The sequence below is a fragment of the Rhinichthys klamathensis genome, unplaced genomic scaffold, assembly GCF_029890125.1.
Source record: "Rhinichthys klamathensis goyatoka isolate OS25496 unplaced genomic scaffold, OSU_Roscu_1.1 h1tg000249l_1, whole genome shotgun sequence".
NCBI lineage: Eukaryota > Metazoa > Chordata > Actinopteri > Cypriniformes > Leuciscidae > Rhinichthys > Rhinichthys klamathensis.
In genome coordinates this window covers 1984903-2000096 of record NW_026606771.1, presented here as the reverse complement: position 1 = coordinate 2000096, position 15194 = coordinate 1984903, and the positions used below count along the sequence as shown (strand labels likewise).

At 39.4% G+C, this 15194-nt stretch overlaps 1 protein-coding gene across 1 annotated transcript in view; it reads left to right on the top strand.

Annotated features, from left to right (window-relative positions):
• Nucleotides 1-13152, top strand: part of arid3a (AT rich interactive domain 3A (BRIGHT-like)) — a 34352-nt gene extending 21200 nt beyond the window's left edge. Inside the window, exons 4-9 of the mRNA XM_056266511.1 lie at nucleotides 4229-4301; nucleotides 4875-5058; nucleotides 7568-7815; nucleotides 8208-8465; nucleotides 11866-11955; nucleotides 12051-13152. Coding sequence (XP_056122486.1) covers nucleotides 4229-4301; nucleotides 4875-5058; nucleotides 7568-7815; nucleotides 8208-8465; nucleotides 11866-11955; nucleotides 12051-12181 — 984 coding nt within the window. The 3' untranslated portion in view covers nucleotides 12182-13152. The remainder of the gene's footprint in view (nucleotides 1-4228; nucleotides 4302-4874; nucleotides 5059-7567; nucleotides 7816-8207; nucleotides 8466-11865; nucleotides 11956-12050) is intronic.
• Nucleotides 13153-15194: the final 2042 nt, after the last annotated feature.

Here is a 15194-nt window from a genome sequence, read left to right as displayed (position 1 = left end):
AAATGTAATTGATTCAGAGCAGATAGTTTCATCCCTTTTGCTCTCTTTAATATTTCTGTCTGAGCAGGCGTCTCAAATTTAAGTTAATTGTGTCATCTGTGTAGTTCATTCTATGCAACTTCTTTCTATTTCTGTGACTTCAGACATTATAGTTCCTTTTAATGATAACTCTTGGGTTCAATAAAAAGCTTGTGGATATACAATGTGTATTAAACAGTTTAACTTAGGTAATAGTTGATACATGTTGCTTCTATCATTGAGATCTTTCAGGCATTCAGATTTTTAATGTTCATTATTAAATCAACATAAAACAAACAGTTAATATGATACAGGAAACGATAATGATTGAATCATGATAAAATGCTTCATTGTGATGTATTAAACAAAGTTAAATTTAGGTAGTGGTTGATTTAGGTTTTTTTTCTCAGTGTTTTTATACCATCTATTGAGTGTATTCGAAACTTTGAACTGACTTTCAGCCCACAGAGATTTCAGTATGGGTTAAATTAAAAACATATTTGAATAATTTAGCCAGAATTCAGAGTTTCAGGTTTCTGAAATCAATTTCTCGTTCCCTGCAGGTGTTTCTGCTTAGGCGTGGTTTAGCTAGGGACGTTATGACCCTCTAGTTTCTCTCAGTAATACAGAAACCACAGTCTCCTTTGCCCTCAATGCAACCTCTTCACTCAAATGAAGTAAGATTGAGGCGTCTGAGAACAGGCATTTTCATGAGATCGATACTGTTCTTTTGTGCTTTCATTGTCACCCTCCCCCACTCGGGCCTCACTTATTTCCGGCCTATCCTCCCCATTGTCGTTTTGCCTGCCTCTTGAGGTGATTGGCAGGTGTGAAATGTTGCTGCATTGTTTCGAGGCCAACAGCTCACGTGTCATCGAAATACAATGTCAGACCTTCTCAATGTCAATCCAAGGTATCCGATTCAGTGAATCGCTCACTTCTGAATACCTTTTGAGAAATAAAACTGACCCACAAAACATTTCACACCTTTAAAACATCTTTGTTACTTTTAACGTGATTGTAAGGTGCATTCAAATAAGGACGCAAATGCTCGTTTCGGTTAGGTTCTTCATTATGTTGGATGTTTATCTTTGCATAGCTCTGATGTTACTTCGAAAACGAAGAATGAAGAAAACTTCATTACTTCGATTTTACCACCAAGTTTGATGTAACATTTAGAGCCTAAAAATTCCTATCCAACCGACTCTTTTATGGTACATTCCTCCACCCTGTATTTGAGGTACAGTCAGATGTCTCTGCTTCCACCCGCTTAAAACAGATAAACAGATGTGTTTCCATGGTATGAGGGTGGGGGCTTAGGGTGTATCAGCAGAATCTGGGGCAAAAGGATCTATAGTTCTATCCATTGGTGAGTGCTGAAGTCCCCTACAGGGGGAGATCTCAGAGCAAGAGTTAAAATCTTAATGATTGGTTCCTGTTTACCTGCTGATTTACCTTCTTTTTAAGGACGCTTGCAAAAAAAACAAAAAATTGTGACTCAAATCTACTATTGTGGCCAAACTCGCAATTACAAGATGGAAACTGGAATCTTAGATGTCCCCAATTGACTGTGACATCATATAAAAAACAAAATGGCAATGGCTTCAACAATGAATCTCACATTTTACGTTTGATGTCACTTCATAATAGCCATGCACTTTATGATGTGCGTTCTTTGTTTCAATACTTTGCTAAAGGAAAAATCATACATTTTGTCCCATACACATTTAATGTCCTCAGACATAACAGAATATAGCTGTGAATTCATATTTGTAATTATTATTTGTGACAAGACATGAATGTCGCATAAAGTACTCTAATAGTATTTTCTCCATTGCTATACTGATTCACAAATTAACGACTCTTGTGAGCCTATTTTTTTTTTTTTTTTAAAGAATCAATATGAAAGACACATTGTTGGTTTAAATTGGACTGGCTCATTCACTCTATGAATCACATTTTGTGATAATCATGTCATGATGAATCATTTTATTTTGTCAAAACTTGAAATGAATCAAGAGCAGTTACAGTTTTGTGAGTTCTTAAGGCTTTTTTGAGTCTTTTGAGACAAAACTGTTAAATTTCTTAGGATTCCTTAGTTATAGTTCACCCAAAATCGAAAATTCTGTCATTTATTACTCACCCTCATGTCGATCCAAACCCGTAAGACTTTCGTTCATCTTTGGAACACAAATGAAGATCTTTTTGATGATCTGAGAGCTGTCTGTCCCTCCATTGACAGCCTAAGTAACTACCACTTTGACATTTCAAAAAGTTCATAAAGAGATCGTAAAACTAATCCATATGAATTGAGCTGTTTAATCTTCATTTTCTGCAGAGATACGATCGCTTTGTGATGAACAGATTGAATTTATGCTTTTTTTCACAAACATTTGTCGACTCACACATCAGTTGTTCGATTGAGCAAGCTCAAGCATGTTCGATTGAGAACCAATGAGGTTCATTCTCATGTTACGCAGCACATTTGAGCTTCTGCAAGAACCAATGAGGTTTATTCTTGCGCGCCAAGCAGGTTCGGTTGAACTTCTGTTTATGTTCGCTGATCAATGTTTATATGTGAATAAAAGCCTAAATTTAAATCTGTTCATCAAATAAAGCGATCGAGTCTCTTAAATTTACTAAACTAAATGAGTTTTACGATCTCTTTATGAACTTTTTGAAGCATCAAAGTGGTTGATGCTTAGGCTGTCAATGGAGGGACAAAAAGCTCTCAGATTTCATCAAAAAGATCTTCATTTGTGTTCCGAAGATGAATGAAAGTCTTACGGGTTTGGAACAACATGATTTTTGGGTCAACTTTCCCTGCTTTAAGCATTACATTGAGGTATTCTTATAAAGACCTAGAATGGTATGGAGTGCTGGGCGGCTGGTTTTGAACAGACTGGCAGGTAAAAGGGACACAGATAGTAAAATTATGGGTAAGAAAAAAATAAGGGTGCGTTCTGAGTACCCAACTGAAAATAGAGAAGAGGCAAGCCATTTGAGAGATTTATTGTGTGGCACTCCTCAAAAACGCGCATATCCTGTAATTAACCCTCTGCTGGCCCCCAGCATTACCTTTACACTCAAATCATTGTTTAAAAGTGTAGTATGCTGTATTGTTATAACTTGACCTCTCTACATCACCTCATCACGTTGCAGATTTCATTCAGCCAGTGCTGTCCTGTTATCGTCTTTTGCATTGTAGACATTATTATTATTATGAAAAATGATAATAAATAATACAAAAAATATGTAGATCACCTTTCATACATAAAATGCCACTTAAAGTGCTTCACAGGTGACATGCATATAACAAGATTAACAAACAACAAGACCAAAAATAAAATCATAAGAAAATGTAATTGATCAAATACTGAATCGAAAACTAGTCATCATGGCACAGGTATTACTTGTGGCTCATTCACTGCAGTGGAAAAGTAAGGTCTTGCGTATTGCATTGTTGTGTATACTGTTCTGCACAATGTGCTTTGTTTACTGCTCATTTTGGAAAGTATAGTTGGTCATAGTATGGTAGCATGCTGTTCCAAACATGGCCATAGTAACAGCTGTAACGGATAGATGTCCTTTTATTTTTTTGTGTAGTGTTTGTTAGAAGCAATGGTGCATTTGATGTTAATGAATATGTTTCAAGCACGTAATGGGGGTTATGCACAACAAACTTTCATATTCTGTAAAACCGGTCGCATGGCTTGCGTTGCGGTTCAGGGCTTTGTGCTTTGAAGTTATCTTGAGTAAAATGGCTCAATATTTAACAAAGTTGGAAGATGAGCATAACCGATGTCCATTGCATGCATGATATCTACGTTTTTTAGTTTTCTTCTTACTAACATTTAGATATTTAAATAGAATAAAACGGCAGCAATAAAAAGAACAAGCTAGGTTAACTGATTACCTTAAGTCCATAGATATCGGCATCAGTTCACACCGCAGTCAACTCTTTCCTCGGTAAAGCGGATGCAGTGAGACGCTGAGACCCGTTTTCCTGTTTGTTCATGTGACGTCCGGCATAAAGCCTATTGCTAGCTAACCATGCTGTTTAGCCATGACTTCAAAATATAGCATGGCCTCTTGTGCTTTACTGCTTAAATAATGCAATTCCTGATCAGGAAGTCAAGAGTGATGAGAACACATTTTCATGCACTGTGCTTTTAACTTTTTTTTTTTTTGTCCGTTTTTCCTTATTCAGCTCTATGAACTGGACAGTGACCCAAAGAGGAAGGAGTTCCTGGACGATCTGTTCAGTTTTATGCAGAAGAGAGGTATGTGTAAAGAAAATCACCCTTTTCCTGCTCAGAAACATCTCCATATGACATCTTATAGAGTCCTTTATCACTCAGACCTGTCCAAAGTCTGCCCCTTGTGCACTGAGATCAACACCCAGCTCATCTTTCACATCTCCACTGTGATGTTTATGTCTATTTTATATCAAAGCACTGCAGTTTGTATCATGCTGAACTTGGGCTGTGGCTCCCACATTCATATGTGTGATTATAAACGTGGGAGTGCTAACACATGTCCATGTCATGATCGGCCTTGGAACTGTTGAAGCATGTGTTCCCATATACATTTACATAAACCCGCTCCACTGGCTTTGGAAAATGTTCTCCAACAGCTGTTAAACCCTCTCCTGATTAATAAATTAATGACCTGTGAGAGAATTTTATCAGCCATGTTTATCAGCCATAGCACAAATGCGTGTGTACGACAACCTGCTGCCTAGGAAAAACGCTGACATTTTCCCAAATAAAGACTCATATGGGAGTTTCTTTCCTTTTATAGTGTATATTTTCAAACTGCTATGGCGCTCAACACAGCTGTTTGTTTTTGTGCAGGGACCCCAGTGAACAGGATTCCCATCATGGCCAAGCAGGTGCTGGACCTCTACATGCTGTACCAACTGGTGACGGAGAAGGGGGGGCTGGTGGAGGTCATAAATAAAAAGTTGTGGAGGGAGATCACGAAGGGCCTGAACTTGCCGACCTCTATCACTAGCGCTGCCTTCACTCTCAGAACACAGTACGTACTCGCTGACACCTCCACTGCAGGAGAAATGATGTTTACTTACACGTGTACAGGCCTGGCATTTATATGGTCATTATTTAAAGCAGGGATGGGCAACTTCGGTCCTGGAGGGCCACTGTCCTACAGAGTTTAGCTCCAACCCTGAAAATATCACCTGCCTGTAACTTTCTAGTAATCCTGAAGACCTTGATTAGCTTGTTCAGGTGTGTTTGATTAGGGTTGAGGCTAAACTCTGTAGGACAGCGGCCCTCCAGGACCGAAGTTGCCCATCCCTGATTTAAAGGTACACTTTGTAACTTTTTTTGTTCAAAAGTAACTAAATTTAAATGTCAAAACTTCAATCCTTCTTCCAAAACGTGTTCTTTTCTTACCCTGATTCACTGATTATATTTTAAACCTGTCTGGATTGTTTCGTGGGAAATTGCATACTCTACATGCGTCACTCGCCCGTTCGTGTCTTGTCATATATGTAAAAAGAGAAAAGTGGCTCACTTTGACACGTGTATGGAGTGGTAGTGGCATAGGTTAGTTGTCTGCTGGCAAGAAGAGAACGCAACAGAGCTCGTAATAAAACCAGAATAAACATTGGCTTGGCTTTTCGGAGATGGCGAGAACTGCGGGATTTGAAATGTTGTAAAAGCAATGCAGAGATGCCATTTTATTACTTTATTACTATTTATAACTCGTGAGTAAGGTATTTTAATGAACAGATAAAATACGCTGTGCGCTGTGCTGGAATTTATTTTCAAGGAAGTATTGTGTCTATTAATGGTTATAGCTATTGTAACTTCTTCAGCTAGTCAGTCTGATACCCGAAGCACAACAAATTCTACTGTACAAATTATTGCTGTGGTCTGACTTTAATTTTTAAAGCTACACTATTACCTCCCATTCCCGTCGTGTTGTTGGTCACAATAACCCAGCCCCCCGACGTAAGCATGACGTGGTAAAAGAACGGTTCTAGTCCAGCAAAGAGTTGGTGCCGCTTTGGAACCAATTTTCCTGGCCGAGAATCTGTTCTTTGTCTGTCGAAACACAAAGAACTGGTTTGCGAGTAGGCACCGGCTCCGAACCGGCTCTCAAAATGCTTTGGTGGAAAAGGGGTATATGTAACTTTTGGCCCTCTAGCGGTTCAAAACAAAACTGAAGGCATTTTGCAGAACAACATTGTTTTGGTTGTGCTTCAGCATTACTGTGCGGATGAATATGACCCTTCACAATAGATAATGCTTAACAGTTTGAGAGCTACATATGGCAATTCATCTGTTAAATAAAATACCTTGCTCACCTGTTGAGTAATAAAAACACCATTACTGTGTCGCTTTTACAACATTTCAAATCCCCCCTCAGTTACTGTTGCTACGTCCGACAAACAAACTTCATCTGGGCTCTGGTATCAACATGGCTTATGCTGTGACAGGTCTTCCTGCTGAAATTTTATCAAACTTTTATAAAGCAGCAAATAAAGTGTCCGATTGAAGTAGGCAAAAGGGGCTGCAATATACGTTCAAAGGCTATATTCACGACATACAGGTGAAACGCAAGGAACAACAAGGCATCCAAATAGAGGCAAACGCATACCGGTCACAGTCAAAAAATGAACCACCGCATATCCTACTAATCGAGACGGAGGCTGGGACTAACAATATCAAGGAGCAACACTGTTCATGCAAAGTACTATGCGAGTATAACGTTGTATTTATTAGCAGCATGTGCTAGACGACACTTACTCGGAAACGTGCGCACTGTTGACGTTGACCGCAGCGCGGATTGATAGAAATGGATAGAAAATAGTGCCGATTAAAACTGAGGTATGAATTTTGACCGGCGTGTGTTTTTGTGTGGTAAATTAATCAAGCTTTGAAACGCAAATCATTTTTTCACGTAAAAACGCACAGTTTTGTGGCCCCGGAAAATAACCGGGAGTACTTTATTGAAAAACTTCCAGCGGCCAGAACTCTGACCAGGGAGGTGACAACAGAGTGGGTCAGTGTGTATGCACTATAGTGCTGGTAAGGATTGCATACAACTTCATGTCTTAAATGGGCGAACTAACCCTTTAAAGTCAATGGAGCGCTGTGAAAAAGCGTCGGACCTCTGTGGGAGCTCGTTCTTGGCTGCGCTGTGATTGGTCAATCTACATTCTAGGGTGTGGCTTAGCCAAAGGCGAATTCTCTCCATCTCTGAAAAGTCAAGCCGACGTCGTTTTATTACGAGCTCCGTTGCGTTCTGTTTTTGCCAGCAGACACTCCTGTTCAGCGGTTTTTAAAATGGGTGATTCCCCTGAGGTTTGAGATTTAGCTGCTCCATGTCAATCTTTCTCGCTCATTGTGACAACTAACCTATGCCATTTATACTTTGGGCTTGAGACTACATAATACCAGGTGACTCCAGGGAGCCCATCCCTGTAAGAGGACTGCAGGTTGGTTTGACTGAAAGGGACAATTAGATCATGAGTTAGTAGGGAACTTATTGTGTGTTCTTAATTTCTCCCCCTCTGCAGGTATATGAAGTATCTGTATCCTTACGAATGTGAGAAGAGGGGTCTCAGCAGTCCCAACGAGCTGCAGGCGGCCATCGACAGTAACCGGCGTGAGGGACGCAGGCAAGGTTTTGGCAGCTCACTCTTCACCTACTCGCCCAATGGAACACCCACCATGCTCTCCTCTCCCAAACTCTCCATGCCACCCATGGGCATCGCCCTGCCCAGCAACGGAGCCTCCATCTTATCCTTACAGAAAATTAAAAAAGGTAAAACCTGCTCACAGACATGCGGAAATAATGCAGAGGAACTCTTTCCCCGCCACTGACAAAAGTTTACGTCATTTGTGAGAAAACGGATTATGAGAATTTTCCGTCTTTGTATTTTCACTGTTTTACGGTTGGGGGCACTTCTCAAAGAGTACTGAATCTCCTGTTCAAAACACAGGCGAAGAAGCAGCAGAAACAAGCGAAAGCGATTGTAAGCATATCCATATGTAAAATAAATAAAAAAATGCTGCCGCTGACTGACAACTTTTTTCCAAAAATGCTGGTGGGGAAAGAGTTAATGACATCTTGGTGTACACGTGTCCTTTAATGTTGCCATATGATTTGCTTTATTTCAAATGTGTTTTGTCTTTCTAACTCTTTCTCTGTTGTAGAGGATGACGGGGTTCGTCTGCCAGTGTCTCTGGCCAGTCAGACGGTAGCTGCGGCCCAGGCTGCAGCTGCACAGGCCACCATCGCACAGGTAGCTGCACTGGAGCAGCTGCGGGACAAGCTGGAGTCGGGCGAGCCCCCGGAGAAGAAGATTGCACTACCACTGGAGGAACACCAGCGGCTACTGCAGAGAGCTCTGCAGCACAACCTGCTGGCCATGACGGCACAAATCCCTATGAACATTCGCATCAACAATCAAGGTACTGACACTTTAACATTCTGGGCTCCAGACAAGTGATATTAGTAAGGATGTGCAGACTAATTTTAAAACCAACTAGACCAGGGCTGGGCTCCACTGAGATCCAATTTCCTTGCAGAGTTTAGCTCCAACCCCAATCATACTCGCATCATGCCTGTAGCTTTCTAGCAGAGATGGTCTCATTATTGGGAGATAACAGGGTCTGTGGCTCTACAATTGGAGAAAGCATAACGGCCAACTTGGATCACAAGTTTCTGGATAACCAATCACATTACAGCCTTGAACTCATGGAATTTCTTTCAGAGTTGTGCGACGGTTAGTCACTGTTTGCATACAAAAAAGTCTGTGATATCTCTTATAAAACAGAAGTTTTTCCTAAAGTTTAATGGCAAACATGTTGAAGATTAGCTGATAGGCTGTTGAGTCATTAAATAAGCTGTTTTCCAACAAAAGCAGTTTATTCAGTGTAGTGAAGCATTCAAAAAGACAGGTAACCTTGAAGGCTTGCCTTATAGTGACTTTGTTTCTAGTAATCCAGGGTTGGAGGAAGTAAACTCTGCATGAAAGTAGATCTTGAGGGCTAGATTTGCCTAGCCCTGGACTAGACAGGGTTGCTTAACAAATTTTTCACCCAAAAAATTAATTTCTGTCATTTACTCGCACTCATGTCATTCCAAACTCATAAGACTTTCGTTCATCTTCAAAATACAGATTAAGATATTTTTAATGAAGCTCACTAAGTTTCTTTCAAGCTTCAAAAACTTCAAAAAGACATTGTAAAAGTAATCCATATGAATCAAGCCGTTTAATTCAAGTCTTCTGAAGAGACTCAATCGCTTTATAGGATGAACAGAATAAACATTGATCAGCACACATACATATAAAGTAGTGGTGCACGATATATCGGCCGCCGATATAATATCGGCCGATATGGTCAATTTTTTACACATCGGTATCGTTCCGATGTCAAAATAGGGCCGATGTGAACAGGCCGATAATCATTCCTGTGTATTTGACGTGTGTGTAGATGCGAGTGTGGGGGCGGGGATGTTTGTTTTTGCACGAGCAAGCGCAAGTCCTGTCAGTTTAAACATCAAGCAAGAAGACTGGAACTTGCGCGCTGTTTTCTGTCAGCCTTACTAAGGCGTATCTTTGTCCCGCCAAAGCCTTATTTGACCGGTGAGTGATGTAGATGAGTGATGTAGATGACTGACTGCTGCGCTTGTTTGAGAGAACGAGCAGAGAGAGTGAAAGGCAAGCCCCGGTGGCGCGCACGCGCGCGCACTCACAGTCTTTAAACTGTCTTGCTCTCTCTCCCTCCCTCGCGCATATTAATGAGTTGAGTTGACTGAATATCTTTGAGAATACACGATGGTAAAAGGTCGGAAGACCGAAGTTTTTTTTTTCTGAACTACCAGGTTGTGAATTGTGCTAAAATAAAGTTGCCTTATCTTCTCTGAAAAGCTTTCCACACATTCAGATGACATAAACCACACTTTCAATAAACAAAAAAAAATCTATCTAGTGATGAAATGTTTTCTGTGTTGAGACAAATCTTGTGCGATGTCCTAAACTGCCTGGATAATCACACGACGTGTGCCGTGGTCCATTAATGACACGTCCGATTCACGAACTAATGACTCCTTTGAACCGATTCACTTTAATGAATGGTTAAAACAACTGATCTGTCCAACACTGAACTCAAGAGACATAAATCAGAAACACTTTACAATAAGGTTCCATTTATTAAAGTCTAGCTAACTACATTAGTTAACATTCTATTAATATTAGTTTCTTTTTTATTAGATATTTTTTTACCAATATCGTGCAGCCCTAATCCTCGCTATGTGTTTTCTATACAGATATATCGACATCGGTAAATATCGGTATCGGCCATAACAGCAATATTAATATCGGTTATCGGTATCGGCCACAAATTTTCACATCGGTGCATCACTAATATAAAGCATATGAAATATGGTAAACAGAAGCTCCACTGTACGCATGAAAGCCAATGAGGTTTGTTCTCGCACATCAAGCAAGCTATAGTTGAGCTGCCATTTACCATATTTGATGTGCTCTACGTATTTGCGTTGATCATTACTATGGAGGACATTCTACATACTATAATGTTACACATTTGCTGAATTAAGAAATATGTATATATCTTTGTTTAGATGTGGTGTACGAGATGTTCTGCTGTTATCTGTCTGTCTGTCTGTGTATATAAAAAAAGATGGAGTACACAGCATAAATTAGTACACCATCTGTAAATTTAAAGATACATACCGGTACATATTTCTTAATTCAGTAAATGTGTAACAATGTGCAGCTCAAAATATATATATTCATATACATTGTACGTTGAAACATGTGTGAAACATAATCATTACAGTTAGCCTACATAGAGTTGCCTCAATTTGCATTCTTACTGTGGTTTTATCTTTTCCCATAAACACCTACCTGAGAAAAAAACACCTTTTATAAAACGTCTGATGTTTCAGGGAAACCTGTGTGTGGAATATCCAACTTCTGGTTCCTGAGGTTATGAAATGAACTCGGTGTGTTTTCTAGTGCAGTACTGCAAAGCCCCTCTTACATCATCATTCACTGGCACTAACTATTTTGTAGAAAAGGGTGTGAAAATATTACCACAGACTAAATTACTGGCATGTGGTGAGTGCACTTTGCAGATGGAGATGTCAGCCTCCTCCTGTAGTGTGAGTCATTAGTCTGAGCTCTCACAGTAGTAACTCTAGTACTGTTCTTACTAAATGCTGTTCTTGTGAATGAGGGAAGAGGATGTGTAAAAGTGCTCTGATTAGATCTTATCAGAGTTGAAAGTTGGACTGATGTATTTACTCTAAAGGATGGTGTCATTAGACGACTGGAGGTGTTGACCCATTTTAAACCGCAAAGACAAAAATACAAGTCAAATGTGGGGAATCCCTGCCTCAACACAGATTGATTTCCTTTTCTTGGTTAGAGGTGTTAAATACTAGAGGTTTCACCTTGCATATTTTATCGGAATATGAATAAGAGACTGAACAAATTCCCCTTGCCACTGCATGTGAACTGTTTGCGTTGTTTTTTAAACTTGCTTGACTGGGAAATGGCTGAGAAGTAGCGTCCCCTGCTGGTAGCCAGTATGCTTTCAGACTATACTGTCTGAATGCCACAGAGGATTATTACTATTGCACATACTTTGGGTTAGTGATTTGTATAAATCCCCACCCCATGTATTAAATGTTGGCACTTAACTTGTACTAGACTTTTTGTGTTGCATAAATAAGTAAGAACTCATGCTACTTTTTGAGGAGAGTTGTGCTATTACTTTTCCAAAGTGAAAAGAAAATGAATCCGCTTTTATTCAGATGTAAACTCTGTTTGTTGTCCATCAGAGAGCAGACCAGACTCTGCCATGAACCTGACTACCAATGGCCTAAACAGCATCAGCATGTCTTTGGAGCTTAATGGAGTCGTCTACACTGGTGAGGAGCCTGTCGCCACGTATATTTTGTGTGTGTGTGTGTTCAAGTTCTCCCTCGTTTCGATTGTGACCGATCTTCCTGTTTTCTCATAATAGGTGTTCTCTTCGCCCAGGCCGCGGCGCAGACCTCATCGGGTGCATCTAACAAATCTTCCGCAGGAAACAGCGGGCCTCAATCAGTTCTCCACACGCCTACCTCATCCTCCTCCAACAACCAATCACCTTAGCACCTCAGACTCTCTCCCTCAATGCGAAACCAAAATCTCAGTTACTACAGAAGATATGCCAAAAACTAGTCAGGAATAACTGAACCGTTCTCAACTTGAAGTACACTAGCTCAGGTCTTTTATTTACACTCTCCTTTGTTCAGGAGTCAAAAGAAATCTAAAATAACAACAGAGTTTATTATAAAGATAATGATATATATAATGTATATGCAAAACCTGTGAATAATTTATTTCTCTTTCTGTGAGCACACTGTCTGGCGTTAACAAGGCAGTAGGATTCTGCTTTTTAGGGTTTTATAATCTGACCGATGAAAGCTTTTCGTCTATAAGCAAAGCCATAACAATAGTAGGATTGTTATAACGTGTGATGCAAACAGCTTAAGGGTCTGAACTAATAATATATTATTATAGATTTTATTTTCCCTGTGTATGTATCTGCAGTGCCTTGTGAAGGTTTTTCCTCAGCACACTTTGAATGTGCTGTTGACAGGCGAGCGTCTAAACTTCAGCACTAACTCGATACAAAGTGCGTAAAGATGTGGAGTTTTTTTTTTTACATTTATTGCAAGTATTCAGCCATTTGATTCCCCATCTTAGAGGTCTGCTCTGTGATGGTGTTAATGCTCTTAATTTCAGGCAGTGAACATTCACGCTAAGGAACTCATTTAAAAAAATCGTAGGCATGCATTTGTAGACGTGTATAATTGCATTCATGGCGTTTTCATTATTCATGTTTGTTTTATTTTTGCCTCTTCATTCTGGCAAACTCTGGAGGCTATACGTTCTCCATGAGCCTCGCAAAGGTGGCTGGGGTATCGCAGGGACCGAATGGCGTTACCTGGAACTGCCACAGCCCACAAACTTCTTTTTTGGCCCATAGTTGCTCTAAAGCAGAATTGGAAGTAGTTCAGAGGTTGTTTTACTTGTTTGTGTATAACTTTGTGGAGCTTTCACTCAGATCAGTGGTTTGGCTGAAAATGATCACAGTTCGACTCAAAGCATGACGGTATAATGATACGTTCGTTTTAAGATTCAAACAAACAATTCATCCTGTGTTTGATTACTACACTAACTGGAGATTTAGTTTGTCACCTCATCGGGTCTTTTAGCTTAATGTAATGCAGTGTTGAGTGTCATTGAGGGGTCCAACAATGCAGCCTTTGCTTCATCACGCAGGGCAGTTTCTGGTTATGTATTTTTAACAAAAAAAAAACCAACAGCACAAATCAGAGAAAATTCTAATTACAATGGGATGTTTTGAAAGTGTCTTGAGCAGAATGGATTATTCTCTTCTAAAGTGAGTTGCTTTCCTCTGTTTATTTTTTTAGGTTGTTTTTAATCATGTCATCAACTGTTCCGGACAGTAAGAAGGTCTTTTCCCTGTCCTCAGCAATGTATTGTCAAGCTCTTCTAGCATTACACTGTATGCAAGGTCAGAAAAACTCACTTGGTGGGCATCTAGGGGTGAAACTTTCTTTTGATTGATACAAACATGGTAGTCTTTCATCTGAAATTGAATCATTTATTTTGGATTTCAAGTTAGTTGGGCGTTAGGAAAATGGGGTTTCCAGAAGCTTAAAGCTGTCTTTTTAATCCAAAACAGCTTGCAGGTACAGATTCTTTGGAGAAACTTAGTTAAATGCCTTGATCCTTTATTTGGGATCAGACTTGTGGCCTTTGCTTTCACTGACGAGATCCTTAACCGTCAAGCTACCACATCCTCTTTTTCTCATTTTAACGCTCACTCTTGAAGCAATCCTTTATTATTCACAAGGACCATAGTTGCTGTACAGGAAACGGTCTAGAAAAGGTTGTTACTGTTTCTGTCTGTATTGTACAACTGTACATATTAGGTTTTTTTTTTTTTCTATTTATATCAGGACAATCACACTTCAAAGTCATTACTGCCAAATCTCTACCTCAAAGACTCATTTATCAGCTCAGAATCGTTTGCAAGCCTTCCCAGTTTGCCACTTTTCACATGGATTTACCTGCTGTGAAGTAGAACAGGGCATACATGTCCACTTTTATTCTGTTAATTTGAATATATTAGCCATGATATCCATAAAGCTCCTTCTTGCTTGTAAAAATGCCACATTGCATTTTTCCTCTGCTTATTTTAAAGAGAAGCTTGTTCCTGTTTCATCTGCCAGTCTGCCTTTTGGAATCAAATCCCTCAACTTTTAAGTGACCGTTGTCATGTAACAGTAGGTTTTTATTTTAATGGCCTTTACCTAGTGTATTTCGATCAGAGATGCTGTTTTTTTTTTGTTTTTGTTTTTTTTAGGAAACAATACTGTTACTGTTGGCACATTTTAAAAATTAAATATAGCATGCTAATGTAGTCAACTTTATTGCAAGGACAACCAAAATTGCTGTACAATAAAACGTTGCTATTAATGCAGGATGCCTTATTCTTTGATATTTCTTTGTAAGCTTTTCTCTTTTCAGAACTTAACATTACACTAAAAAATCAAGTCATTCACTTTTCCAATACATAGACAGCTGTGAAATTTAGGATTTTTGTTAAGAAAAGGCATTTGTCGTCTTCTCAGGAAATACAATTCTACCTCTAGTTATACAGAAATGTTCATCTTAGTGCTGTGGTCAGTGCATATAACATTTATTTTACCCTTTTATAATGGTAATGGTAAATGTTTCCCTTTGCACACTGACTCAAGGGTTTTTATTAATTGCAAGTATATTATATGTATTTTTTTCTTTTCTTTTTAAAAATCTCAATATCCCTTTTTTTTATGTGAGTGCTTTTGAGTTTTGGCTTGCTTAGTTTGACTCTGAAATTGCTCCTCGGAGAGACCAGGTTTTGGTTACGGACGGTGCTGAACGTACCACTGATGCACCATTCTGTGTATTTCCCCTTGTGCGTTTTTAAAACGTTTGAGTTGCGTAGTGTCGACCTCTTGACTGCTTCTATTAGGGGTGAAGGACAAAGACAATCCTTACCTTTTTAATTTGTATCGATATGTAACTGGGGGAAAGGGGATCTGACGAA